This window comes from Podarcis muralis, chromosome 17 (genome assembly GCF_964188315.1).
Source record: "Podarcis muralis chromosome 17, rPodMur119.hap1.1, whole genome shotgun sequence".
Classification (NCBI taxonomy): Eukaryota; Metazoa; Chordata; class Lepidosauria; order Squamata; family Lacertidae; genus Podarcis; species Podarcis muralis.
Window position 1 is genome coordinate 8,279,859 of NC_135671.1, and position 25,681 is coordinate 8,305,539.

Here is a 25,681-nt window from a genome sequence, read left to right on the forward strand (position 1 = left end):
CCACAAGGATCAATGTAAAATATATTTAACACAGGCTACACAGAAATGCATCTGGGTCCACAAACCCTGTAAGAATTGACATATGATTCAGCAGTTTAAATTGTGTGAAGATATAATGACCCGCTATCATATGAATTAGTCCTTCGACTGTCATAGCTCCAGGAGATGCGGATATTTACATATCCCTTTGGCAAATAAGCCATGATACTACGTATGGGTTCAGGTTTGATGCTGACTCCATGTTTATGAATGGAACATCCTGATAATTGCAAATTGGCTGCTGCACCAACAGCTGTATTTGCGCAGGCAAATGCAGAATGGGTTTTTGGGATGAAGAGATGCTACAGCCTCAGGACATCTACTGGGTTCAAGCCCTAGCCCTCCAGCCCATTCTGAATTCATCGCCCCATTATCCAACGCAGTCAGTAGTGCAAAGTCATTGGCTCCTGGTTCAAGAGTTAAGCATCATTTGAATTAAAAAGTTCAGACAGTGCCATCAAAGCTTTTGTTGTAAGGGGCAATGCCACCCTGCAGGTTCAGGGACAAGGTTAAGATACTTTCCCAAAGGCAGCCTGTTAAGACACAGCAGGTGGCAGTGTTAGCTCAGGGCATGTGTCTTATGCTATGCTTCACCCATGCTAATAGTCAGGAACTTTTGTAGAAAGCTGGCAATTTGGAAGCAGAATGTCCCCATTCGGGCACCGCTCTGCCAACTGGGTATTTGCTCACCGCAGCCCTGTTCATCGGCGCTATCGTGGCAGTCAGGGCTCCCATCGCATAACCAACTCTCAGGCACACAGCGCATGTTGTTATCGCAGCGCAAGGCACACTCTGGAGTTGGCACCCAGCATCTGGCTTCATCCGAGCCATCGGGACAATGTGGAATCCCATCGCAAAGGAACCTCTCGCGAATGCATTTGTTTCCGCTTAGACACTGGAAGCTTCCTTTTGGAAAGAAAGAGACAAGAACACGTTAAGTTCAATAGCCAGGCCTTTCTGTGGGACTGGAGAAAGCAAGCGCATACTTCCTGATTTAAAAAAAAGTTGACAAAATGATAGAGTAAGGTGGTCTATCACGAGGCCTTTTTGGGCGGCTCTCAGCATCATCTGATGCCTTCCCAAAGCCAGATCAACAACACTGGGCTTTGGAAAGGAGGACCGAAGGCTTTTGGCAGGCAGTGAGAGGGCTGGGGAAGGCCCTCAAATTCTGCCCTTGCTCCCTTCCTTCCCCCCTAGTCAGCATGTCTAACAAGAGCCAAATCTTTAATAATTTAGGCAACTCTGTAGGCCTGCAAAAGTTTGACCTTAGCCCAATCAGCCACATTTGTCATGCTAGGTCCTTTGTCTCGATGGGGTAGGAGATGGTCCCTCCATTATTAAATTTCACCATCTGCAGGATGGAGTATTAAGCTATTCACACACAGCATGGAAGAACTTAGTACCTGGTTCACCACAAATGAGGGAACAGAAGTCTTCATCGGACCCATCCATACAGTCCTCTTCTCCATCACAGAAATATTCATAGGGCACACACCCCTGCCCATCTAGGCAAGGAAGTTCAGCCCACCCACAGGGAACAGTTGTTAAGACAGTGGTATTGGTTGCATTTGGTACTGTTGTGGTCTTGGTGGTCTTGGGCGTTGTTGCCTTTGTGGTGGTCTTGGGCGTTGTCACCCTTGTGGTGGTCTTGGGTGTCGTCGCCCTTGTGGTGGTCTTGGGTGTTGTCGCCTTTGTGGTGGTCTTGGGTGTTGTTGTGGGTGTAGTAGTCAGCACTGTTGTCCTTGACGCTGTAGTCTGCGCTGTTGGTCTTGCTGCTGCAGCTGAAGTACTACGGCTAGTAGTTGGTGAAGCAGTGCTTATGACAGCAGGCTTTGTAACAGGAACAGAACGCACTGCAATTAGAAAGTTAGCAATCAGTTCCAGTTTTTTCATACTCCTGTTCAAATTGCACTGGCGGTTTGTGTGTTTGATGGCCAACCCTTAATATTTATAGGAAAACAGAGCACTTGAGAATAAGCGTTGCGGTCATCTTGTAGCTGCCAGACTGGTGACTGGGAGTGGCCCCTGGGACCATATAACACCGGTCTTAAAGGATCCTGGTACGTTTCAGAGCACCAATTCAAAGTGTTGGTGCTGACCTTTAAACCCCTAAATGGCCTCGGCCCTCCATACTTGAAGGAGCATCTCCACTCCCATTGTCCAGCTTGGACACTGAGGTCCAGCACCAAGGGCCTTCTGGTGGTTCCCTTACTGCGAGAAGGGAGGTTACAGGGAACCAGGCAGAGGGCCTTCTTGGTAGTGGTGCTTGCACTGTGGAACGCCCTCCCATCAGATGTCAAGGAAATAAACAACTACCTGGCTTTTAGATGACAGCTGAAGCAACCTTGTATAGGGAAGTTTTTAATTTTTGATGTCTTAAAGGTAAAGGTAAAGGGACCCCTGACCATTAGGTCCAGTCGTGACCGACTCTGGGGTTGCGGCGCTCATCTCACTTTATTGGCCAAGGGAGCCAGCGTACAGCTTCCGGGTCATGTGGCCAGCATGACTAAGCTGCTTCTGGCGAACCAGAGCAGCACACGGAAACGCCGTTTACCTTCCCGTCAGAGCACTACCTATTTATCTACTTGCACTTTGACGTGCTTTCGAACTGCTAGGTTGGCAGGAGCAGGGACCGAGCAACGGGAGCTCACCCCGTCGCGGGGATTCGAACCGCCGACCTTCTGATAGGCAAGTCCTAGGCTCTGTGGTTTAACCCACAGTGTCACCCACGTCCTTTGATGTCTTTACTGTGTTTTAATTTGTTGGAAGCTGCCCAGAGTGGCTGGGGTAACCCAGTCAGATAGGCATTATATAAATAATTATCAACATCACATTTTTTTGCAAGTGTGCTCCATCATCTAAAAGACAGTTGGCGTTCCTGGCTACTTTGTTAGATAGGCAGTCCTGTAGCCGTTAGAATTGTTTTGCCTCTAGTCTGTTGGATCTGTGTTGTGCTTCTGCCTGTTCCCTTGCAGATGAGAAGCAGGAGTATAGGCCTAGTACATGTCATGGCAAGTCTCAGGACCTATTCAGGGACGGGGAACGTTTTTGGCCCAGCAAGTCAGATCCTTACTTCCCCACCTGTCTAACTATGATAGGTGGTCAGGGATGATGGGAATTGTAGTGCAAAAACAGCTGGAGATCCAAGTTTGGGAAACACTGTGCTTCCGTGTGTGTGTGTGTGTGTGTGTGTGTGTGTGTGTGTGTGTGAGAGAGAGAGAGAGAGAGAGAGAGAGAGAGAGAGAATATATCACCTTGCAAAAATTGACCAAAGGTTTATCAGATAAGAATTTCTCTAGTCTGGCAGTGCCTGGTCCTGTGTTGAATGAAGCTGGCAAGCACAGCATGTAGCAACATGCCACAGCCAATCCATGCCCCTGGCCAAAAATTCATTTCAAGGAAAAACCCGACTCAAGAGGTGATGGCCGTGAATTAAGCAAGTTGAATTCGCAACTGTTTATAAAGCAAACAGTGGATTTCTACAGCTGTTATAAGACCCCTCCTCCCCTGCACAATCGCATGGCCTTAATGATCAACAGCTGCAGGCGCCATGGGAGATAGGAACTCTCATTCCCACGCAACAATTGCAGTGAACAATGGGCCAAAACATCTTACCATAGCTTTAGTGGGCATTAACAGTAAGCCAAGAACTCATGCACTGAAAAGATGATGTAAACATGTAGACCAGCCAGCATTTTTCTGCAGCACATATTTCATAGGGACGATTGAACCACACCCTTTGATAAGGCCCTCTAGCTGTTTAAGTGCCCAGCATAGGAATTCACAATGGTGACAAGTCAGTTTACCTGTTCTCAAATTCGTGTCAAAGATCATCATTGCTTTCTGTACATTGGCCACTTGCACAGCAGAGGGCACCCCTGATCTTCTGTTCCAGACCACAAGGCTTGTTTTGTTGAATGTCACCAGGTAAGGTCCATACACAGCTGCCACGCCATGGGTCCAACTCTCTTTTATACTATACGTCTTGTGTGTGATAAGGTTCAGCACCTTCAGCCCTACGAACAAGGAAACGCTTATTATTCCATCGCAACAAGCAACCAAAGCGTGTTGTATATTTACACAAGTCACAGCACAACTAGTTTCTAGAAAGTTGAATGGGACAGCCCAGCAACCTTAGCAAATAAGGGCTCAAGCCAATATTGTTTTTAAAAGTGTTTTTTTAAAAAAAGAAAACACCCACCCACACCCTCAAAGCAGTTACAGTGGTACCTCGCAAGACGAAAAACTCGCAAGACGAAAGCGTTTTTGGTTTTTTTGAGTTGCTTCGCAAGACGAATTTCCCTATGGGCTTGCTTCGCAAGACGAAAACGTCTTGCAAGTTTGTTTCCTTTTTCTTAAAACCGTTAATAACCGACCACGAGCTGACCACCCAGGAGCTGGTCGAACTGCAGGCAGAGGCTGCGCAGGAGCAGGCCTCGCTGGAAGAGGAGGAAGCAACTTTCAATGCATTCCTATGGGAAACCGTGCTTCGCAAGACGCAAAATTCGCAAGACGGAAAAACTCGCAGAACGAATTAATTTCGTCTTGCGAGGCACCACTGTAGTAAGGAAATATTGCCTGTTCTCAGACTAGAGGGTGGGAACTGCTATCAAAAGCGGGCTTTGCAGTGGCAATGTTTGTTTACTGCTGCACAGCTAGCACGAGAACCATCAACTACACAAGGTATAATGGGGCAAGCAACATGTAATTTACCCAAGTCTTTGGAAGCCCAGAGGAGGCTACCCGAGCTTATGTCCAAGGCGACTGGAAGATCTTCTGTCCAGGCTTCCTTCCCCACTTCTTTGATACTGCTTCCATCAAGGTTCATCCTCTGAACTGGTTTCCCACTTTCTAGCCAGTACAAGAATGCTCTCTTCCAGTCTAGGAACAGGTGCCAGATAGCAGCCTTCGCATGATAGAGAACCTTCGTCGTCATGCCAGCAAAACTAGTAACCTTAATTTCAGTTCTGCTACAGGTTAACCAGTATAGGTCCCCAGAAGTTATATCGACAGCCGCTTCACAGACTAGGGGGAAAAAGCAAATGTAAAAAATTAAGCTTCTCCTTCCAGTCTCAATGGAAGCCCAGCTCATCAAGGACGTCCACTTACAAAACCAACTTCCATTTCCCCTCCCTCTTTCTCCCTGCACATCCTGAAATTGGCTCGGGGCGGGGGAGACCTTGGTTAGAGAAGTGCCCCAAAACATTAAGCGGTTTGTCCCACACGCTTTCTTGACCTTTCCCTGGCCATTTGCCTATAGGCTTGTCCACACTTCCCCTGGTTCTGTGCCTAGAAAGCACAGGAGTCTAAGCATTTTTGCCTTTGCGCTGCTGCTTTCCTCCCCCACAAAACCTGCTCTTTAGCGCTAAATCGGTGCAAACATCAAACCAGATGACTTGATTGACATTTGCTCAGGTTCAGTGGTAAACAGTGAGCCTTCTCAGAGCCAACAGTGTGACGCGGCAGCTAAAAAAGCCAATGCAATTCTGGGCTGCATCAATAGGAGTATAGCATCTAGATCAAGGGAAGTAATAGTGCCACTGTATTCTGCTCTGGTCAGACCTCACCTGGAGTACTGTGTCCAGTTCTGGGCACCACAGTTCAAGAAGGACACTGACAAACTGGAACGTGTCCAGAGGAGGGCAACCAAAATGGTCAAAGGCCTGGAAACGATGCCTTATGAGGAACGGCTAAGGGAGCTGGGCATGTTTAGCCTGGAGAAGAGGAGGTTAAGGGGTGATATGATAGCCATGTTCAAATATATAAAAGGATGTCACATAGAGGAGGGAGAAAGGTTGTTTTCTGCTGCTCCAGAGAAGCGGACACGGAGCAATGGATCCAAACTACAAGAAAGAAGATTCCACCTAAACATTAGGAAGAACTTCCTGACAGTAAGAGCTGTTCGACAGTGGAATTTGCTGCCAAGGAGTGTGGTGGAGTCTCCTTCTTTGGAGGTCTTTAAGCAGAGGCTTGGACTCGATGGCCCTTGTGGTCTCTTCCAACTCTATGATTCTATGATTCTATGACCTTTCCCTGGCCATTTGCCTATAGGCTTGTCCACACTTCCCCTGGTTCTGTGCCTAGAAAGCACAGGAGTCTAAGCATTTTTGCCTTTGCGCTGCTGCTTGCCTCACCCACAAAACCTGCTCTTTAGCGCTAAATCGGTGCAAACATCAAACCAGATGACTTGATTGACATTTGCTCAGGTTCAGTGGTAAACAGTGAGCCTTCTCAGGGGAAAGCGAAAGCATGAATGAGGCTTATGATGGGTCGTTTTTTATTGTCCCAATCTGCTAACATGGCCTGGGGTAGTAATCACACCAATGGTAAAATTCCGTGCATTTCTGGGACACATTATGTTGCAGGTGTTTCCTTTGTTTCTGGAAGGAAAATGGTAAGTGGTACCCGGCTGAAATTTGGGGGCACCCCGCACAGGTGTCAAATGTCCTGGGAGGATTACCTGGAGGTCTTCTGCTGTGTGAACTGCACAATGAAAAGTGCACTGGGGGGGGGGGTGGATGAGTTACTTGCCGCACAAAATAGGATGAGGGGTAATCTTTAGGGCTAAGCTACCAGCTGCGGAGGAGGATCAGTTCCTCCATCGGTTTTGCTTTTATCCTTTGTGTATTGCCACAGCTTTAATCCACGGTCCTCGCTGCATCTGCCAAAGCTGCCATTGCTCTTTCGCAGCTCTTAGCTGAAACACTCCTTGTAGAGGGAAGGGTTGGGTTAAGGGCTAAGGGCTTTTCAAGTTACAGGAACATGGAAGCGAGCCCTGTGCTGCTGGGAAACTACCGTATTTTTTGCTCTATAAGATTCACTTTTTCCCTCCTAAAAAGTAAGGGGAAATGTGTGTGCCTCTTATGGAGCGAATGCAGGCTGCGCAGCTATCCCAGAAGCCAGAACAGCAAGAGGGATTGCTGCTTTCACTGCGCAGCGATCCCTCTTGCAGTTCTGGCTTCTGAGATTCAGAATATTTTTTTTCTTGTTTTCCTCCTCCAAAAACTAGGTGCGTCTTATGGTCTGGTGCGTCTTATAGAGCGAAAAATATGGTATTTCCCAGACCTCTTGTACTCCCTCTTCCCACTGCAAGCCACCACAGCTAAAGCAGAGGTGCTGAACAGGCAAGGAAGCTTCCTTACTTCCTCACACAGAAGGCGTATCTTTCTCCTGAAACATTTGTCATCATTGGTACTGAGAGCACTTAGATGCCCCTCCGGAGGTAGCTGTAAGGTTTCAGTCAGATGTGCACATATTTTCTGGCCTGTCTGCAAATCCTTTTAAACGGATGCAAAGCATGAACTCTCCCATAGACAAAAGAGCCTTCTCCAACAGGCGAAGATTCCAAAGCTAGTCGAAGGCAGAAGCACTGCTTTCTACCCCATCACTTTCCTCTTTGTGCAAGGCACTCCTAAGAAGCAGCAGAATAGTGACCTTGCTTGTTCTGCTACGGCACTATCTGTCAGATCTGTGTTTGAAGACTTACTGTACTCCTGTGCAAGACCTCACTGACTTCTATGGCCTTTTGCTTTGTCTCTTCCCTGTCCAGAGCACGGACCGTAGACTAGAAATCCTAAAGGTATGTTGAGTCGAGTAAGAAATTAGGGGTTACGGCACTGTGGCAGCTGGACCACATTGTGCCAAACACTGGACTGGTTACAGGAAGTGTATCCATAAGATAATTATACCATTAACTCTAGCTGCAAGGACTGAATCATGAAATGGGTGAAGAGGTAAACTGCTGTTCCCTTAGCATCCCGCACTGTCTGCAGGTTGATGCTTTAGGGCAGCCTTTCTCAACCTGTGGGTTCCCAGATGTTGTTGAACTACAACTCCCATCACCCCTAGCTAGCAAGGCCAGAGCTCAGAGATGATGGGAGTTGTAATCCAACAACATCTGGGGACCCACAGGTTGAGAACTGCTGCTTTAGGGAGTAAATATAGTCTGGAGCAGATTGGAAACCAACCAACCAACCAAGTAAACTCTCTTCCAAACCCATTTCTTGTCTTGCCACCATCATTATTTAGAAGTCCATGCTTCATTTGCATAGAAGCTCTACAGCAATGCACAGCAGCTCACCTGGCGAACCTGTAGGAATTATTAGTTTCGCTTTCGTCTCTTCAGTGAAGCGCATCAGTTCTCCTTTGTCATCAGTCCAGTAGATGAATCCCCTGTTCCAGTCCATGTCCTGGAAGTAGACGTTTTCTGGCCACTCCTGAATCACTGCATGCTGCTGCAACACTGTCCCCTTTGGGTCAACTTCCAGCCGGTAGATTTGCTTGTTGGTAGAATACAAGACATTCAGCACTGCAGGAAGAGTACAGGAATTGAGGAACAGGTCTTGCACAACTTGCTAGCCATCCCAGCTCAGTGTCACCGTATTAGTCAACCCAAGTACTGCTCTTGCTATGACAAATAGAACAGGTTATGACTTCAGTAGTCACCTGGGCATCTTATAGGCTTGAAACCTGCAACGTCTGATTTCAGTGCTAGAGTAACAAGGTGATGCTCAAGTAGTCATGCTAGTTGCTCAGAGTCAGTTTAAAGCTATAGACAGGAGGCTGGGAAAGCATTTACTACCACAAGCATTCTGGCCAATTGGATTTTGCATTTATATTAAAGCCAACTGAAGACAGACCTGCTTTAACTTTCTATGACAGGAAGGCTGAAGTGGTCACCCAGCCTTCCCATAGCTCTACAATGCAATGTTTTGTTTTCTTAAGTGTGTCAAAACATGGTGGTGGACCAAAACAGGAGATTCAAAACAGTCCTGTCTGAAACTGAGCTTCTGGGACTGTGTGACAGGTTTCTATAAAAATCATGGACACATCTCCATTCTAATCAACAACTAGATAAAATTTAGCACCAGCAGTTTCTCATAAAAATCCCAGAATGCAATGTAGCATAAGCTTATCTGAACACTGGTGTTTAACCTACCCCACAAAGAGGGATTCTCAAAGTGGTTTGTGGAAGGATTTTCACCCCAGATTTAAAAGCGCAAGCCTACCTGCACATTGGTTTGAAGGCAGGAGGAAAGTGCCATCTGGACAGGCACACCTGTAGCCCTTGGGATGAACAGGTGACAAAAGGCAGATATGGCTACACAATCCAGGTGAACAGGCAGCTGTGTTACCTAGTGACCAAGATGACAAGTTAGTCCAAGAATGGGGCCACCCCTTCCTAGGTTGATTCCAGTAATTAAACTTAAGTTCCCATGTAGGCACAGACCACGTGTATTGCACACAAATGCTGAAGTTGATGCCAGCCACAGAATTCAGCAGTATGAGAAGATGGTTCTCATTTTCAGGCTCACCCCATGTACAGAACTTAGAACATGTATAAGACACCAAACGCAGCTATTTAGATAGCAAGAGGAAGCAGTTGTCTAAACCAGAGTTTTCCAAACTTGGGTCGCCAACTGTTTTTGGACTACAGTTCCCATCATCCCTGAACACTGGTCCTGCTAGCTAGGGATGATGGGAGTTGTAGTCCAAAAAAACAGCTGGAGACCCAAGTTGGAGAAACCCTGGTCTAAATCATACTTGGAGCCATTTTGAGATCAAGCAGGTTGCACACTGACAGAAGGAAGACGCTGTGCAAATTAGGATTTGCCTACTCTGAACATAGGGACACGGGTGGCGCTGTGGGTTAAACCACAGAGCCTAGGACTTACCGATCAGAAGGTCAGCGGTTCGAATCCCTGTGATGGGGTGAGCTCACATTGCTCAGTCCCTGCTCCTGCCAACCTAGCAGTTTGAAAGCACGTCAAGGTGCAAGTAGATAAATAGGTACTGCTCTGGTGGGAAGGTAAACAGCGATTCTGTGCGCTGTTCTGGTTCGCCAGAAGCGGCTTAGTCATGCTTGCCACATGACCCGGAAAAACTGTCTGCTGACAAATGTTGGCTCCCTTGGCCAGTAAAGTGAGATGAGCGCTGCAACCCCAGAGTCGGCCACGACTGGACCTAATGGTCAGGGGTCCCTTTACCTTACTCTGAACATATAGCACCAACCAAATCCCCAACCACCTCACATTTACAGTACAGTTCACATATGAGATCTCAAGCATCAATGAAGCAAATGAATGTTTGAAAAGTGCCAAAACTCAAATAGCTAGAGGGCCAAATTGTCTATGTGGCAGGTACATAGAAACCATTTCACCAAGTCAATGCTCCTTGAGCCTGGGACAAGATCAAGTGCACTTCAGTTTGTAGTTACATTTCAAGTTAAAATATGAAGTGTTAGATTTCTAAAGCAGGCATGGGCAAACTCAGCCCTCCAGCTGTTTTGGGACTACAATTCCCATCATCCCTGACCACTGGTCCTGTTAGCTAGGGACGATGGGAGTTGTAGTCCCAAAGCAGCTGGAGGGCCGAGTTTGCCCATGCCTGTTCTAAAGCTTTCAGAGATAAGAGTTAATATTTAAAAGGATGAAAAAGCTACTGAAGACAATATGTTTTGTCTTAGATTTCCTTAATAAGCACATTTCTTTCCCTTCCAAGTATCCACACCTGAGGTCAGATATTTACTTAGAGAGCAAAGGGGTGGGGGCCTATACTTCAAGGCCCATGAGCCTTCTAGCTCTAAAGAGATCTTAATATTTTGTGAAGCGTTGTTCAAGGCTGCATTGGGGACGCACTCCCTACGCAGGGATAGGACTCCTTTATATTGGACACTTCTGCTTTCGTGTTAGGCGTAGGCCCATAGAGGACCTTGTATGTGGAGGCTTAAGCATGTTCATGCTAACCTAGCTGCATGTTCTGCCAAACAGAGCTCTTGGAATGCTCCCAACTGGGAGATACTTCCAAGTCCAACTGGTGCCCATTATAGTAGTTATGGCTGTCAAGTTTCAGATTCTTGAGGAAGCAAAACTGAAGGTTGCAACAGGACAACTCTATGGTAGAATAGTACCATTGGGGTTTATAGCCTTTGGGTCACCTTAAGCACCCTTGGGCCCATGACAGGCCACTTGCCTGCTCCCCCAACCAGACATGTACCCAGCCCTCTACCAAGACAACAGTTGGTTTGTTAATATTAACTCTGCCTGGTCCTGGGTATAGGTATTTAAAGGCAACACACATGAAAGTGAGGAAATGAAATAGCCATTCCTGCTACCAGACATGTCTTGCTCATAGCAACGTAGCAAGAGAGATTTAAAAATTGGTTATTTTTTTAAAAAAAATGCTTCCAATCCACCCTTCATCAAAAAAATTGTTCTCGGGCGTTTTACTCACTTTGAGGCTGCAGTAGCTCATTCAGTACTGTGAACGAAGACACTGAAGAGTTCAGCAACACACCGACACCTGGGGAGGTGTGGGATGCAGACAGCAATTGCTCTTTGTCTGCCCAAATGATGGAATTCTCAAACACAGCAAGTCCCAGAGGGGCCTGTGCTTTCAGCAGCTTCTCTGGGAAAGTGTACCTGCCAGTGCCGTCGGCCTTGATAGTCTCTATGGACTGGAGAGTAGAAACGCCAAGTCAGAATTCCCAAATCAGACTGAGAGGACTAGCACTTAAGCGCTTAAAGTGACAATTTCTATAGCCTTCGCCAGCTAATGAGCAGTTCACCTGAAAGTTTGGGGAGTACTGCTGCCCGCCCACCAGAACACCAAGCCAATTCAGAAGTGCTGGTATGGAACACACACACACACTCCTGTTGTTTACTGTGCTATTACCTTCCCATCGCCGCCACCGTGGGCTACATTATAGTGCAGACAGCTCAACTAGAGTCAAGGCAACCAAACAAGGTTCATGTCCCAGGTGTACACTAAAACCACTGTTCGGTTTTACTGTGCAAAGCCTTCCTCCAGAGGTTATGTGCAGACACATGCCATATGTACAGTGGTGCCCCGCAAGACGAATGCCTCGCAAGACGAAAAACTCGCTAGACGAAAGGGTTTTCCGTTTTCTGAGTCGTTCCGCAAGACGAATTTCCCTATGGGCTTGCTTCACAAGACGAAACGTCTTGCGAGTTCTTGCGAGTTTGTTTCCTTTTTCTTAAAGCCGCTAAGCCGTTAATAGCCGCTAAGCCGCTATTAGCCGTGCTTCGCAAGACGAAAAAACCGCAAGACGAAGAGACTCGCGGAATGGATTAATTTCGTCTTGCGAGGCACCACTGTAATTGCACCACTGTGATTTGCCCCTCAAACCAACGTTTTGCATTTTTCTTTGTGGACAGTCCTTAAAACTACACTTCATTACAGATTCCTAGAGGGCTAAAAGGCTCAAGTGGCTTCAGGGGCACCAAGTGGCTTCTGTCAACTTCAGCTGGTGGCCCAGCTGCGCTCCTGTCTGGACAGGGAACACCTCGCAGCGGTTCTCAACCTGCGGGTCCCCAGATGTTGTTGGACTACAACTCCCATCATCCCTGAGCTCTGGCCTTCCTAGCTAGGGGTGATGGGAGTTGTAGTTCAACAACATCTGGGGATCCACAGGTTGAGAAAGGCTGACTAGATTATGTTGCCTACACTCTGGTAACCTTTAGGTTAGATTACTGTAATGTGGGACTGCCTCTGAAGATCTGAACCTGGAGTAAAGTTGGACAGCTGGATTGCTAACCAATGCAAGACTGTCTGAACATATAAACACCTAGCTTTGAATCCTGTTCGCAACTTTGTTTGGCTATAGTACTTCCTCAAATAGTCCAAAAGGGAGTACCACACCACATTTTAACAGGCTTGCTCTACTTTTCAAGGCTGCCTGCTCACTTAGAGCCACATTAGACATGACATGCATTGTACAGGATTTTTATTTTTTTTTAAGTAAGTGGGGGGGGGGGTTGCCAACAAAGGTCCGTACAGTTAAAGCCATGGTTTTCCCAGTAGTGATGTATGGAAGTGAGAGCTGGACCATAAAGAAGGCTGATTGCCAAAGAATTGATGCTTTTGAATTATGGTGCTGGAGAAGACTCTTGAGAGTCCCATGGACTGCAAGAAGATCAAACGCATCCATTCTTAAGGAAATCAGCCCTGAGTGCTCACTGGAAGGACAGATCCTGAAGCTGAGGCTCCAGTACTTTGGCCACCTCATGAGAAGAGAAGACTCCCTGGAGAAGACACTGACGCTGGGAAAGACGGAGGTCACAAGGAGAAGGGGGCGACAGAGGACGAGATGGTTGGATAGTGTTTTCGAGGTTACCAGCATGAGTCTGACCAAACTGCGGGAGGCAGTGGAAGACAGGAGTGCCTGGCGTGCTCTGGTCCAGGGGGTCACGAAGAGTCGGACACGACTAAACGACTAAACAACAACAAGGGGGGGGGGGTTGGTCCTGTGAGTTGTGAGTGCAGGGAAAGAGGACCTTCAAACCCTTGTCCTTGCCATGAAGTGAATGGAACAGCACCAAACCCACCAGACTTTCCAGCATGGAAAAAAGCTTCTGTTGGTACCAGATCACAATGAAATGTTACATCAAGATGCTACAGACTTGACACAGGCTTCTTTGTGATTTTCCGGTGCATCGGGTTTCATACCTTTTTATACGCACTGATCCAGTACAATCTACTAGTTATATGATCAAGGGTCAATCCAACAGGGTCTTCAGCGGTTACGATTGCAAGTACGTGTCTGTCTGAACCATCCATCCCCGCAGCTTCGATTACAGTCCTGCCTTGGTCACGATTCACCCAATACATGTAGCTGCAATAAAGAGAGGTGATCAGAGGACTGCACCATGTTACTGGGCTACTCAGCACTGCAGGAGCAGCATCCAGTATGATTGTTTTGGGACCAGCTACTCTTTGGCATGGGGACGCAGGTGGCGCTGCGGGTTAAACCACAGAGCCTAGGACTTGCCGATCAGAAGGTTGGCGGTTCGAATCCCCGCGATGGGGTGAGCTCCCGTTGCTCGGTCCCTGCTCCTGCCAACCTAGCAGTTCGAAAGCACGTCAAAGTGCAAGTAGATAAATAGGTACCACTCCGGTGGGAAGGTAAACTGCGTTTCTGTGTGCTGCTCTGGTTCGCCAGAAGCGGCTTAGTCATGCTGGCCACATGACCCGGAAGCTGTACTCCGGCTCCCTCGGCCAATAAAGCGAGATGAGCGCCACAACCCCAGAGTCGGTCACGACTGGACCTAATGGTCAGGGGTCCCTTTACCTTTACTCTTTGGCATGCTTAAGCGCAGAGCATGTCACACATCTCACTATTTCCACCCACAAGGAACATTTTCTTCCAAGTTAACACCTGAACAGATCCTGAAGTGCCTTGATACATCGGTGCTGTGGCTAAGCTTTCCAAGTTCCAGAATTTCTTTCTGCCACAGACTTCTTCTGGCTACAGCCAGCTCATATGCAGGACCTCAAGCTGGACCACATTGTGTGTTTTCAGTGGCCAGTCACACAAGGCCTGCCTTTCATCACAGAAGTTACAACACAAGGGACGCAGGCTTGGGTGAGTGGGGAATCCTAGGAATTTGACTGGTAATTGTGTTGAGAGGGCAAGGGAGATCTTTATGCATGCCCAGAGGCATCTTTAAATAGATGCTCCAAAATATTCCAGCTGAAGAACACCTTCATTCTCCGTACCTTGCATATAAATCCACTCAAGCCCTTAAACCCGTGTTTCCCCAACTTGGGTTTCCAACAGCTTTTGGGCTACCGTTCCCATCATCCCTGACCACCGGTCCTGCCAGCTAGGGATGATGAGATTTGTAGTCCAAGAACAGCTGGAGACCCAAGTTGGGGAAACACTGTCCTAAACGCTCTCATCCTATTAAATTATCTAGGGGCAATTCTGCTACACTCCTGGAAGTGTCACTATAAACTCACCTTTGCCCATTTAGATTCAGTATTAAAAATGCCTTGGATACAAGCAAAACTTATTTGGGATCCACATAATCAACAGATGCTTTACTGCATATCCAAACTAAGAATGGAACATGTATAGCTACGGACAGGGCATTAATTTGCTACCATATTTTCTAGTTACCTCCACCACCACCCACCTCCATGTTTCTTCTACAGACACTCACTTTCCTACACACAACATCCATTTGGGAAATCCGCTTCCTGGAGCTCTGTGGCTGACTTGGCTGTGGTTTGCCTATGGTAGAATAGGAAACTGCAGTATTGTACCTTAAGAGCTGCAGTGGGTCATCTAAAAGGAAGCAGCCTTTCAGATTTCACCCTTAACATGCGCCCATCCCTAGTAAAGCAATAGATGGAATAGCTAGGCTATTCCAGACGGGTTCCAAGTCACGGCAGTGAAGCAAGGAATGTTTACCTTTTCTCTGGAAACGTAGTGAGTTGTTCTGGCAACACGTTCTTCTCTAGGATCTTCACGTAGCCTCTGCCATCACTCAAGCCAGCAAAGATGGCGCCAGGGGCACTGCTGGTCCAATATAACTGCCCTGTGAACCAGTCTACAGATATACTGTTGACACTGCCAGCATCTAGGAGAGAAATATTTATAGAAGCTCAGTAGTTTCATAACCCTTACAGCAGGAGATCTTGGGAATCAGCTACATTAGTCAAAAAACCACGCTTTGAATGCATTAAGCATACAACACCAGATGGCGCTGGAGAGAAGAAAAAAAATATTTGCGATTTTACATAGCTTTCCCCCCCTTTTGTTATAAGGATTTAATTTCTGACTTATTTATTGTGTGAACTATCCAGCCAGCAGTGGCAGCCAGTGGAGATGCACGTCTACTGTGACTGCTGCTTTCCTGCTGAGTGAAAAAAGCTGCTCCACCTCAGTGCTAGGGGAAGGTAGTGCCATAATGTCTTGAAGTGAGGGCAATCAGCTGCCCTGTTCTCCTTTAGCAGCTCAGATCAGCAGCAGTGTTATCAGCAGAGATCACTGTGCAATATCCGCAGTGCCTTGAAAGTACTGCTGTGTATTGCCGGGTCAAAATCACTGTGGCGGTGTCATTTCAAAACTGATTTTGGCCAATACAGTCGTAGCTTGGTTCTTGAACAGAATGTGTTCTGGGAGTCCGTTCGACCCCAGAACCGTTCAAAAACCAAGACACAGCTTCAGATTGGCTGCAGGAGCGTCCTGCAGCCAATCGGAAGCCGCGCTGGACATTTGGCTTCTGAAAATTGTTTGAAAACCGGAACACTCACTTCTGGTTTTCGATCGTTCAGGAGCCAAAACATACGAGTTCCAAGGCGTTCGGCAACCAAGGTATGACTGTATATTGAAAAAATTGCTGAAGACCATAAAATCTGTGGTATTGCCATGCAAAAATGACAAAAAATTAGTTAGGGGTGAGGCAAGGAATGGGGACATGGAGGACCCCCCGGGTGTGTTCCCCGGACCCCCCAGAGGTCCCCAGACCCATAATTGGGAAGCACTGCTTCAGAAACAAACTCCTGTAAGAGGAAGTTTAAAGCTCTGCTTGGGAGCATGAACAGTAAACTTAACAAATCCCTGTGCTGCTTTTGTGCTGTATTTTAATCTGCCATGCCACTCCACTTAGGATTCCCATGTAACCCACTAATAGCTGAATATATTGCTTTCGCAGCCAATCAAGGTTTGGATTTACAAAAAATGTTGGGAGCTCAAACAGGAGTACCAAGGATGATGCAAGGGTTTGTCTTGTCCACAAAAGGCAAACCCACCTATTTATTTATTTTTAAAAATAATTTTAATTAAATTTTGCATTTTAACAATTCAATCAAATCACATTAAATATTCCAAATTATAAAAATACATATCATATAGTCCAAATATTCCTCCAAATTATAAATTTTTATTGGGGCTTCCCATGCTTCAAGTTCGGTGGGGTTCTGATCATCTTATATCTCTACTGCCTTGAGTTTCCCATAGTTCCTTTAATTCTTCCTGTTGTTACCTTTCCTAAAAGGCAAACCCACCTAGATTGGTACTCCAAAAGTAGACTGTAGCGTCCAACCAAGGAAGAATAGAGTCTATGGCACTATGTTTTCAGCTCAGAATATCTAGTCTTTTTACTTATGAGAACATATGCAAGGAATATTCTGTCCAGCTGCCAAGAAAATAAGCACCTGTTTTCAGGATTCAGGCCACTTATTAAAATTATGCTGTTATTTACATTTACATTTACATTTACATTAAATGTATTGCATTTACATTTAAACAGCAATTACTACTTATGCGCCTATGGCATGTGTTGCATGTTCTGTCCTTCCTCACCTACTTTAAACCTCAGGCCAAGTGAGCAACTGGTCAGAAGCTCACCCTGTTAGCATCGTTTTTCCAGTCCAGCACCACCCACTATATTACACCAGCTCTCGGTGTACTTTTAAAGTTCATCTCTGCTGAGCAGCCTTGCTACAGGTTTCCAAGGACACAATGGGGTGCTGTAGTATTTGGCCAATGACTTAAGAGCTTTCTCTAGATAAGGATGCAATTACTGCAAGTACATCAACAGCTTTACCTGGATACAGAAGCATCTCATTTTTTCCTGGCACATAGATATGAAGCTTTCTTCCTTCATCAACCCAATAATAGGCTTTCCTTAACGAGTCGTAGGCAACAGAGCTGGGCGATGTCCTTATTGACATTAGAGTTTTCAGTTCATGAGTTTTTACATCCAGGACAGCAAGATCACGACCAACAGCCAGCAATATTTTTGTAGCACCATCTGGAGGAGATTTTTCATTATTAGGCCTTGTCCCAGAATGCAATCCTGTTCATTATTAGCTGTTGAGCTATAGAAAATCTAGCCAGTAAGAAGATATTCAAGCTGTATCCAATAGCCTTACTTACTAGAGTTCTCCTTTATGGGAGACATCTGTTAAATATCTCTGCTTAGTAGCACTGCATGTACCCAAACTAAGACATGCAATCCTAACTTTTTGTTGCTTTTTGTATTCTAACCTCACCGATTGTCTGTTGAAAACACACGGTTAACTTGCCCACAAGAGCTCAATTCCCCTCCATTTGCCAGAAACCTAAGCATTACCTCTACAAAAGAAATTACAAGTGTACCAACTTTTGCCAAGCTAGGCAGTCTTGTGATTCCCATGTCTCCACCTCCCCGCAAATCAGCATTGAGAGCTGGAATTCATCCTCCATGTAACTGAGGGCCTACCTGCAGTCCTACAAGTAGTTCCATTGGAGAGCCAGTACCCATGGACACAGTCACAGGTAAAAGAACCGACTGTGTTCTTGCACAACTGGCTACAGGGACCGTAAGCCATTGCACACTCATCAACATCTGCAACGAACAAGCAGAGTCAGTGTAATGTACATAAGTTCCTGTAGTCTAGGAAGGGCTGCTATAGCCATGAAGTACTACTAGCTTCTTAGAGCCTTGTATTTATTATGATGATCAATACGATTTATTATATGATTACTATATATTTATTTAAACCACTTAAAGGTAAAAGGTAAGGTAAAGGTTACCCCTGCCCGTACTGGCCAGTCGTGTCCGACTCTGGGGTTGTGCGCCCATCTCACTTAAGAGACTGGGGGCCAGTGCTGTCCGGAGACACTTCCGGGTCACGTGGCCAGCGTGACAAGCTGCATCTGGCGAGCCAGCGCAGCACACGGAACGCCATTTGCCTTCCCGCTAGTAAGCGGTCCCTATTTATCTACTTGCACCCGGGGGTGCTTTCGAACTGCTAGGTGGGCAAGCGCTGGGACCGAGCAGCGGGAGCGCACCCCGCCACGGGGATTCGAACCGCTGACCATGTGATCGGCAAGCCCTAGGCGCTGAGGTTTTACCCACAGCGCCACCCGCGTCCCTATTTAAACCACTTGCATTTATTTAAACCACTTTTTCCACTTGCAGGACTCAAGGTGGCCTGAGGATATGAACAAGAATCACTAAAAACAGAAAGGCAGCCGTTAAAAACAATTTAACTACACACTCATATACATAGAATCTGTTTGAAACATACAAATAATTACAATAGAAACAGCACGGTACCAGTCAATTCATTAAGAGTAGCCAATTCCCAAAAGCCTGTTGGAAAAAGTAGGTCTTCATCTGCTGGCGGAAGGACAAGGATCCAGCCGGTTGGCTTCTCTAGGGAGGGAGTCCAGAGTCTGGGAGCAGCCACCGAGAAGGCCCTCTCCCACATCTCCAACCAAGCGCGCCTGTGAGGATGGTGGGACCAAGAGAAGGGCCTCCCCTGAACATCTCAAAACCTGGGCAGGTTCGTATGTGGGATTTCAGTCTTTCAGATGACTTGGACCCCAGCCATGTAGGACTTTATAGGTCAGAACTTTGAATCTGTGGTGACATCAAGGTTCATTTTGATTATGATCATTGATTTCCTTACTTGGACAGCTTGGGCGTCTTGGCATCCCAAGACCTCCTTGTAAAAAGCAGTATTCAAGCCAACTTGGAAGGCTTTTCTAGCCAACTGGTATCCAAGCTAGTGGGTTAGGACCAACTACTGAGAGTCACAGTCTGCTCTATGGCGTATTTCAAAAGCAGCACTACCACCATACAAAAAATGATTTAAAAAATCAGGTCCTCAAATGCGTATCTGGGATAAAAATGGGTCTTTGGTCAGAAAAGGTTGAAGATTGTTATAGTGTCCCAGGATATATGAATGGTCACAACTTGCAGTTTAGAGAACCTTCTCCAGTTCTAAATAGTGAGCACCTGTTTTATTTTACATATACCTGCACAGTCTTGACCATTGGCCTGAAGATTCCAACCAGGACCACACGAACACCTCACACCCCAATGAGTCTCAGTGCACGTCTGCATGCAGCCTCCATTGTTCAGAGTGCAGTTCTTACCTAGATGCATAGAACAAGGGTTAAACAGAGCTGACACCCTCTAACAGCTGACTAAAGGTAAAGGTACCCCTGCCCGTATGGGCCAGTCTTGACAGACTCTAGGGTTGTGCGCCCATCTCACTCAAGAGGCTGGGGGCCAGCGCTGTCCGCAGACACTTCCGGGTCACATGGCCAGCGTGACAAAGTTGCATCTGGCGAGCCAGTGCAGCACACGGAAACTCTGTTTACCTTCCCGCCAGTAAGCGGTCCCTATTTATCTACTTGCATCCGAGGGTGCTTTCGAACTGCTAGGTTGGCAGGCGCTGGGACCGAGCAGCGGGAGCGCACCCCGCCGCGGGGATTCGAACCGCCGACCTTTCGATCGGCAAGCCCTAGGCGCTGAGGCTTTTACCCACAGCGCCACCTGCGTCCCACCCGCCACCAGCTGACTAGAACACTCTTAATTATTTACTATACGAGTATAAACAGTTAATTACCGCAGGTGCTGGGTTCATCGGTGCCATCTAAACAGTCTTTCACTTTGTTGCACATTAGAGATTCCATAATGCATTTCCCTTTATCACAATGGATCATTCCTTGTGGGCAGTAAGCTGTAAGTTAGTTAGAATTATGCACAAGGTTAAATGTGTCAGCAACCAGTTCAAGACATCTAATGTATTGTGCGCCCTATTCCATTTCCTAGAGTATTTACACATTGCCTGAGTGGATCTACTACCATTGTAGTCCAGTTTGTTACACAGCCAATGGAAATAATAATATAATAATTTATTATTTATACCCTGCCCATCTGGCTGGGTTTCCCCAGCCACTCTGGGGAATAGTCTACAAACATTATGTTTAATACAATAGTCTATTAAACATTAAAAGCTTCCGTAAACAGGGCTGCCTTCAGATGTCTTCTAAAAGTCTGGTAGTTGTTCTTCTCTTTGACATCTGGTGGGAGGGCATTCCACAGGACGGGTGCCACTACCGAGAAGGCCCTCTGCCTGGTTCCCTGTAACTTGGCTTCTCACAGCGAGGGAACCGCCAGAAGGCCCTTGGCACTGGACCTCAGTTTCCGGGCAGAACGATGGGGGTGGAGATGCTCCTTCAGGTATGTTTTATAAGAAATGCTTTATAAGACAGGTTCAAGATACTGATTAAGCCTTTGAACAGTTTCAGCACTGGATATGTGAAGAGTGATGTTTTAATTTGGCCTTTTCTAAGACAAAGCTGTCTGATGCCAGCTCCAGATATTGGTATTGAAGACATGGTGTAATCAACTTTGCTAGAATATTAGGTTAGCACCCAATAAAATACATCTTAAGTTAGCACCATACATGTTTATGCATCTGGAAAAGTCTAATTCTGAAGAAAACAGCATCCTTGGTTTTCAAACACATGTCCACCGCAGCCAAAGTCTGAAGCTCAGTTTGGACAAGAGGCAACAAGTTTTTTAAAAATTAAAATATACCAGCATGGGCGTAGCCAAGGTGAGTCGGGGGGCAGCTGTACCCCCCCCCCAATCAAGTAAAATAGAAATACTTAACTGAGCAATCACGTTGGTTCTGCCCCCAACAGAAGACCTGCCCCCCTTAATAAAAATCCTGGCTACACCCATATATACCAGCAGTCTGCAATGCAGCATCTTATTAAACTGAGTTCCCTCATCTTCAACAGACAGTAGCAGAAGACCTTAAGCCAGCTCCGTCAAATACTTCCCAGCAAGTTTTTAAACCCTTAACAAAATTGAATCCTGTGTGAGGGGGGGAAGGGGAAGTAACTTGAAAACTTGCAGGTTCCAAATCTTGGGAACTTGCATGTTCCAAATCTTGGGAAGCAGTTTTAGGAAAACTACTGCCCAAATAGTTTTTTTACTTTTAAACAAACTTTATCCGAACCATCTACTGAAAGTTGCAGCCTGATAATCTCTTCCGGGTATGTCTTCAGAGGGCAACTACATGAAGTCTCAAGCGCAACTTTTTAAGATGCATTTTCACAACTGCGTAGCTGTCAACTTACAGATTTGAAAATAAGGGACCAGCAGCCTTGAAAATAAGGGACCAGCAGCCAAAATAAGGGACCTGCAGCCTCACCTCTTCCAGGCACTCCAGTCTTCCTGTCCTCCTGCAGTCTGGTCAAACTCATGCTGGTAGCTTCGAGAACACTGTCCAACCAACTTTGTAACCAGAGGTTCAACTGAATAGAATCTGAATCACATGCACCACAAGGCCTATGCAGCCTCAGCTTAAGATGGCTCCCCGGCCTGGCTTTGCACTGCAAAGTTTGCAGCAGCACGTGCAACAAAATGGTGTCCAGCATTCAAAAAACCCCTCAGCTTGCATTAACTAGCCACACACAAGGCATGCAAGCTCCACCCCCCAGTCATTCTTAGACTTCTTATTGGGGGAGCAACACAGCCAAGCAACACAGTTGGAGCCTCCCTTCTCCCTGGCCGGCAGGGAGGGAGGGAGAGGAGCTGCTTCCTTTGAAATTTAAGGGACATAATTTAAGGGACATAACTTAAGGGACATTTAAGGGACATCCATCAATAAGGGACAGCAGTGGGACATGGCGCTGGAATAAGGGAATGTCCCTTCAAATAAGGGACACTTGACAGCTATGCAACTGGGTGGACACCTATATGCCTCTGAAAGGAGGCCAAGCGGCTTACCACAACCATCTTCATCCGAGCGGTCGCCGCAGTTGTCTATGCCATTGCACTTCCAGTCCTCCATAACGCACACCCTGTTCTTGCACTGCCACTGTCCAGCCAAGCAGTTTTTCGGGGGACAGTTTGCTTCATCAGAACCATCTTCACAATCTTTATGCTGATCACATACTTTCCAGGGATCAATGCATTGCTTATTTCCTCGACATGGAACTTTGTCTCCACAAACTGCAATGATATTGGAGCAACAGAATGAATGACTTGCCCTTCTAATCCTTCATTCATGTGGTCAACACTTTGAGGTGCTCCAAGCTCAATCCACTAGGAGGCAGACTATGTGAAGGTCTAGGTTGGAAACTACCCCATCCTTCAACAGCAGACAAATGTTGTCTGGAATACCATGCTTAAGTAATATGCATTGTGAGTGCATAAGGACTTGTGTTCAGTTCCCAGAACCTCCAGTTAAAGTCTACAGACTAAGAAAAGATCTCTCCACAAGACCTTGGGCACTGGGTTATAGGGGGCACTGGGTTATAGGTGGACCAAAGGGCTTGCTGAACCACATGTTCAAAGTTCAGGTAAGAAGAGTTTCTCAGAGACATGCGGAATATAAGACTGCTGAAGTGATCATAGGAAAGTTTTAGAGATGAGTACTCATTTTCTTGCTAAAGGACTCCTTGTCCCTCGCATGCAGGCAGCTTAACCCACCCTAAGTGCCAATGCTGCCCTTTTGGATAAAAAGGATTCTCTGTATTTACCTTCACCTTGCCCCAGCGTTATAACATAATACACCTCATGTAGTTTCCAAAGGGCTTACCAGCTGCAATGAAGGGACAAAACATTCAACTGCCTTGAGATTCAGAAGCTGGTATTATTAGTAATTGGGGAAATAAGGCAGCCACCTCTTACTGCAGCAGAATCTAGGCTGAACACTGCAGAAAGTGCAGTGGTACCTTGGCTCTCAAACTTAATCCGTTCTGGAAGTCCGTTCCAAAACCAAAGCGTTCCAAAACCAAGTTGCGCTTTCCAATAGAAAGTAATGCAAAATGGATTAATCCGTTCCAGACTTTTAAAAACAACCCCTAAAACAGAAATTTAACATGAATTTTACTAGTTACAGGTAGGTAGCCGTGTTAGCCTGCTGTAGTCAAAACAAAATACTGTAAAAAAATTCCTTCCAGTAGCACAGAGACCAACTAAGTTTGTTATTGGTATGAGCTTTCGTGTGCATGCACACTTCTTCAGAATTTTACTATCTAACGAGACTATTGATCCATAAAATGAAAGCAATAAATGTACTGCAGTCACACAATCAATCAATCAATCAATCAGTAGCTGAATTGGGATCCACACAGTCACACACAAAAAGAGCCAGAAAAACGCAAAATAGCAAAAACAGACAGACCTCAACATAACACTCAAAATGGAAGTGTGGCACACAAAATGGAAGCGTAACACTCAAAACGAAGCATGTTCGGCTTCCGAAAAAAGTTAGCAAACCAGAACACTTACTTCCGGGTTTGCAATGTTTGGGTTCAAAGTTCTTTGAGTACCAAGGTGTTTGAGAACCAAGGTACCACTGTACCAGCAGAAGCCCAGATGATAGTACTCCCTTCAGCATTTTGCCTTCCTACTAGGGATGAGGTTATTCCTTCCCTCATCTGCCAGCAGCTAAGAAGCAGGGCTCGGCTGAAAGACCAGCTCCATCTGTGTTGAGAGCAAGGATTGCCCAGCCTCTCAGTGTAAGGAAAAAATTATATTCGACTTTAAGCTGGGCTCTGCTTCAACAGCTTCCGCACTGGGGGTTGCCTACAGAAAACTCTTCATTCAGTCAAGAGATGAAGGAGATAAATGCAAGGGGCATCAGTTGCACTGCACCACAGAGAAAGCCGGAGAAGCAAAATACCAGGGAAATGTTGAAAAATGGTTTTGAACGTACCACAATTCTCTTCATCTGAGCCATCCATGCAATCACTGACGCCATCGCAAAGCCAAGTGGCAGAAAGGCAGCTTCCATCTTTGCACTGCCATGCATTCGGATCACCACGACATCCTTCGTCTGAAAGATAAGTTATTTAGCTTGATTTAACACTGCACTTAGCTGGAATGGTTAGGTACTCTCCCTTTTTAAAAGAATGTTGCCTATAGGATAGTTGCCAAGGAGGACTTTTGAAATCAACATCCACCGCAAAGATGCTACAGTAAGAGTTTAAAGGACTTGGCATGCGTAATAAAATTATTTCATGAAATTTATACACCGTTTGATTAATGTTTTCAGAAAGCAGTTTACTAAAAAAAACATGGATACACAAGTTATCTTGGAAAGACATTAGCTTAACCATTGAAGTGACTAGGGAACACATAGTTTCAGCTGTCCCAGGAAACAACATGAGCTATTAAAAATCCATCTCAAAATGTTTACTAGAAGCCTTGGTACCCAACCTGGGCAGGGCCGGATTTAGGTTTGATGAGGCCCAAAGCTACTGAAGGTAATGGGGACCCTTTATATGTCCAGCTGTCCTTTGTCAACAACAAGTTGCCGCTGTTTTTTGTGTTGAATATATGCTACATGGTAATTTATGAACCTAATAGGTATCTAAAGTCATTTGTACATAACAAATAGGAGCCTACACAACACAAAACACTGTTGCTGTATGTAGGTTTTATTTTATTTGTTTTTTATCTTATATTTTGGAAATGTACCGTACATCCAGATTTTTCCTTTAATTTTTGGGGGGGGTCCCCAAGAGTGTGGGGCCCTAAGCTGTAGCTTGTTTAGCTTATACGTAAATCTGGCACTGAACCTTGGTCTCCCAAATGGACTCTCAGCCATTTGAAGGCTCTGAAAGGCTTACCACAATGCTCATCCGAACCATCAGGGCAGTCTTGCTCTCCATTACAAAGCCACGTCAAAGGAATGCACTTATCTCCACAGGCAGCTTGCTGAGAGATACTGCAAACGTTTCCATCTGTACAAGGCAAATAGCATATACTCACTCTCTGTCCTCTCCACCCTAACTCCCCCCCCCCAAAAAAAATCTGCTAGATTGAAGGGGGGAACACCTCCAAAATGGGTTCATGGGGGAGGGGGCAGCACAGAGGAAGGAAACCCTACTGCACAGGAAAAAAGCCCTTGTAGCAGCTGAACTCATTTTGACACCACCCATAATTATTTTATTTACTAGACTCTTTAAAAAGCCAAGTTGTTTTTTTAAAAAAGCATGATAGTGTACAATAAAGTCATTCAAACATCACAAAATAAAGGATACAAAGCAAAATTCTGTTTATACACATGCTTTACTCATTTCATTTCGCCT

The 25,681-nt window shown here is 46.0% G+C and overlaps 1 protein-coding gene across 1 annotated transcript in view; it reads right to left on the reverse strand.

Moving 5' to 3' along the window:
* The window catches only part of LOC114587982 (low-density lipoprotein receptor-related protein 2-like), an 85,990-nt gene that overhangs the window by 21,842 nt on the left and 38,467 nt on the right, over nucleotides 1–25,681 (reverse strand). Inside the window, exons 2-17 of the mRNA XM_077921620.1 lie at nucleotides 25,220–25,406; nucleotides 24,304–24,423; nucleotides 22,368–22,592; nucleotides 20,191–20,304; nucleotides 19,595–19,714; nucleotides 18,051–18,176; nucleotides 17,394–17,600; nucleotides 15,254–15,422; nucleotides 13,507–13,672; nucleotides 11,272–11,494; nucleotides 9,048–9,173; nucleotides 8,120–8,347; nucleotides 4,753–5,064; nucleotides 3,846–4,055; nucleotides 1,443–1,892; nucleotides 730–945 (exon numbers count right to left, since the gene is read on the reverse strand). Of these exons, the coding sequence (XP_077777746.1) occupies nucleotides 730–945; nucleotides 1,443–1,892; nucleotides 3,846–4,055; nucleotides 4,753–5,064; nucleotides 8,120–8,347; nucleotides 9,048–9,173; nucleotides 11,272–11,494; nucleotides 13,507–13,672; nucleotides 15,254–15,422; nucleotides 17,394–17,600; nucleotides 18,051–18,176; nucleotides 19,595–19,714; nucleotides 20,191–20,304; nucleotides 22,368–22,592; nucleotides 24,304–24,423; nucleotides 25,220–25,406 (3,199 nt within the window). The remainder of the gene's footprint in view (nucleotides 1–729; nucleotides 946–1,442; nucleotides 1,893–3,845; nucleotides 4,056–4,752; nucleotides 5,065–8,119; nucleotides 8,348–9,047; nucleotides 9,174–11,271; nucleotides 11,495–13,506; nucleotides 13,673–15,253; nucleotides 15,423–17,393; nucleotides 17,601–18,050; nucleotides 18,177–19,594; nucleotides 19,715–20,190; nucleotides 20,305–22,367; nucleotides 22,593–24,303; nucleotides 24,424–25,219; nucleotides 25,407–25,681) is intronic.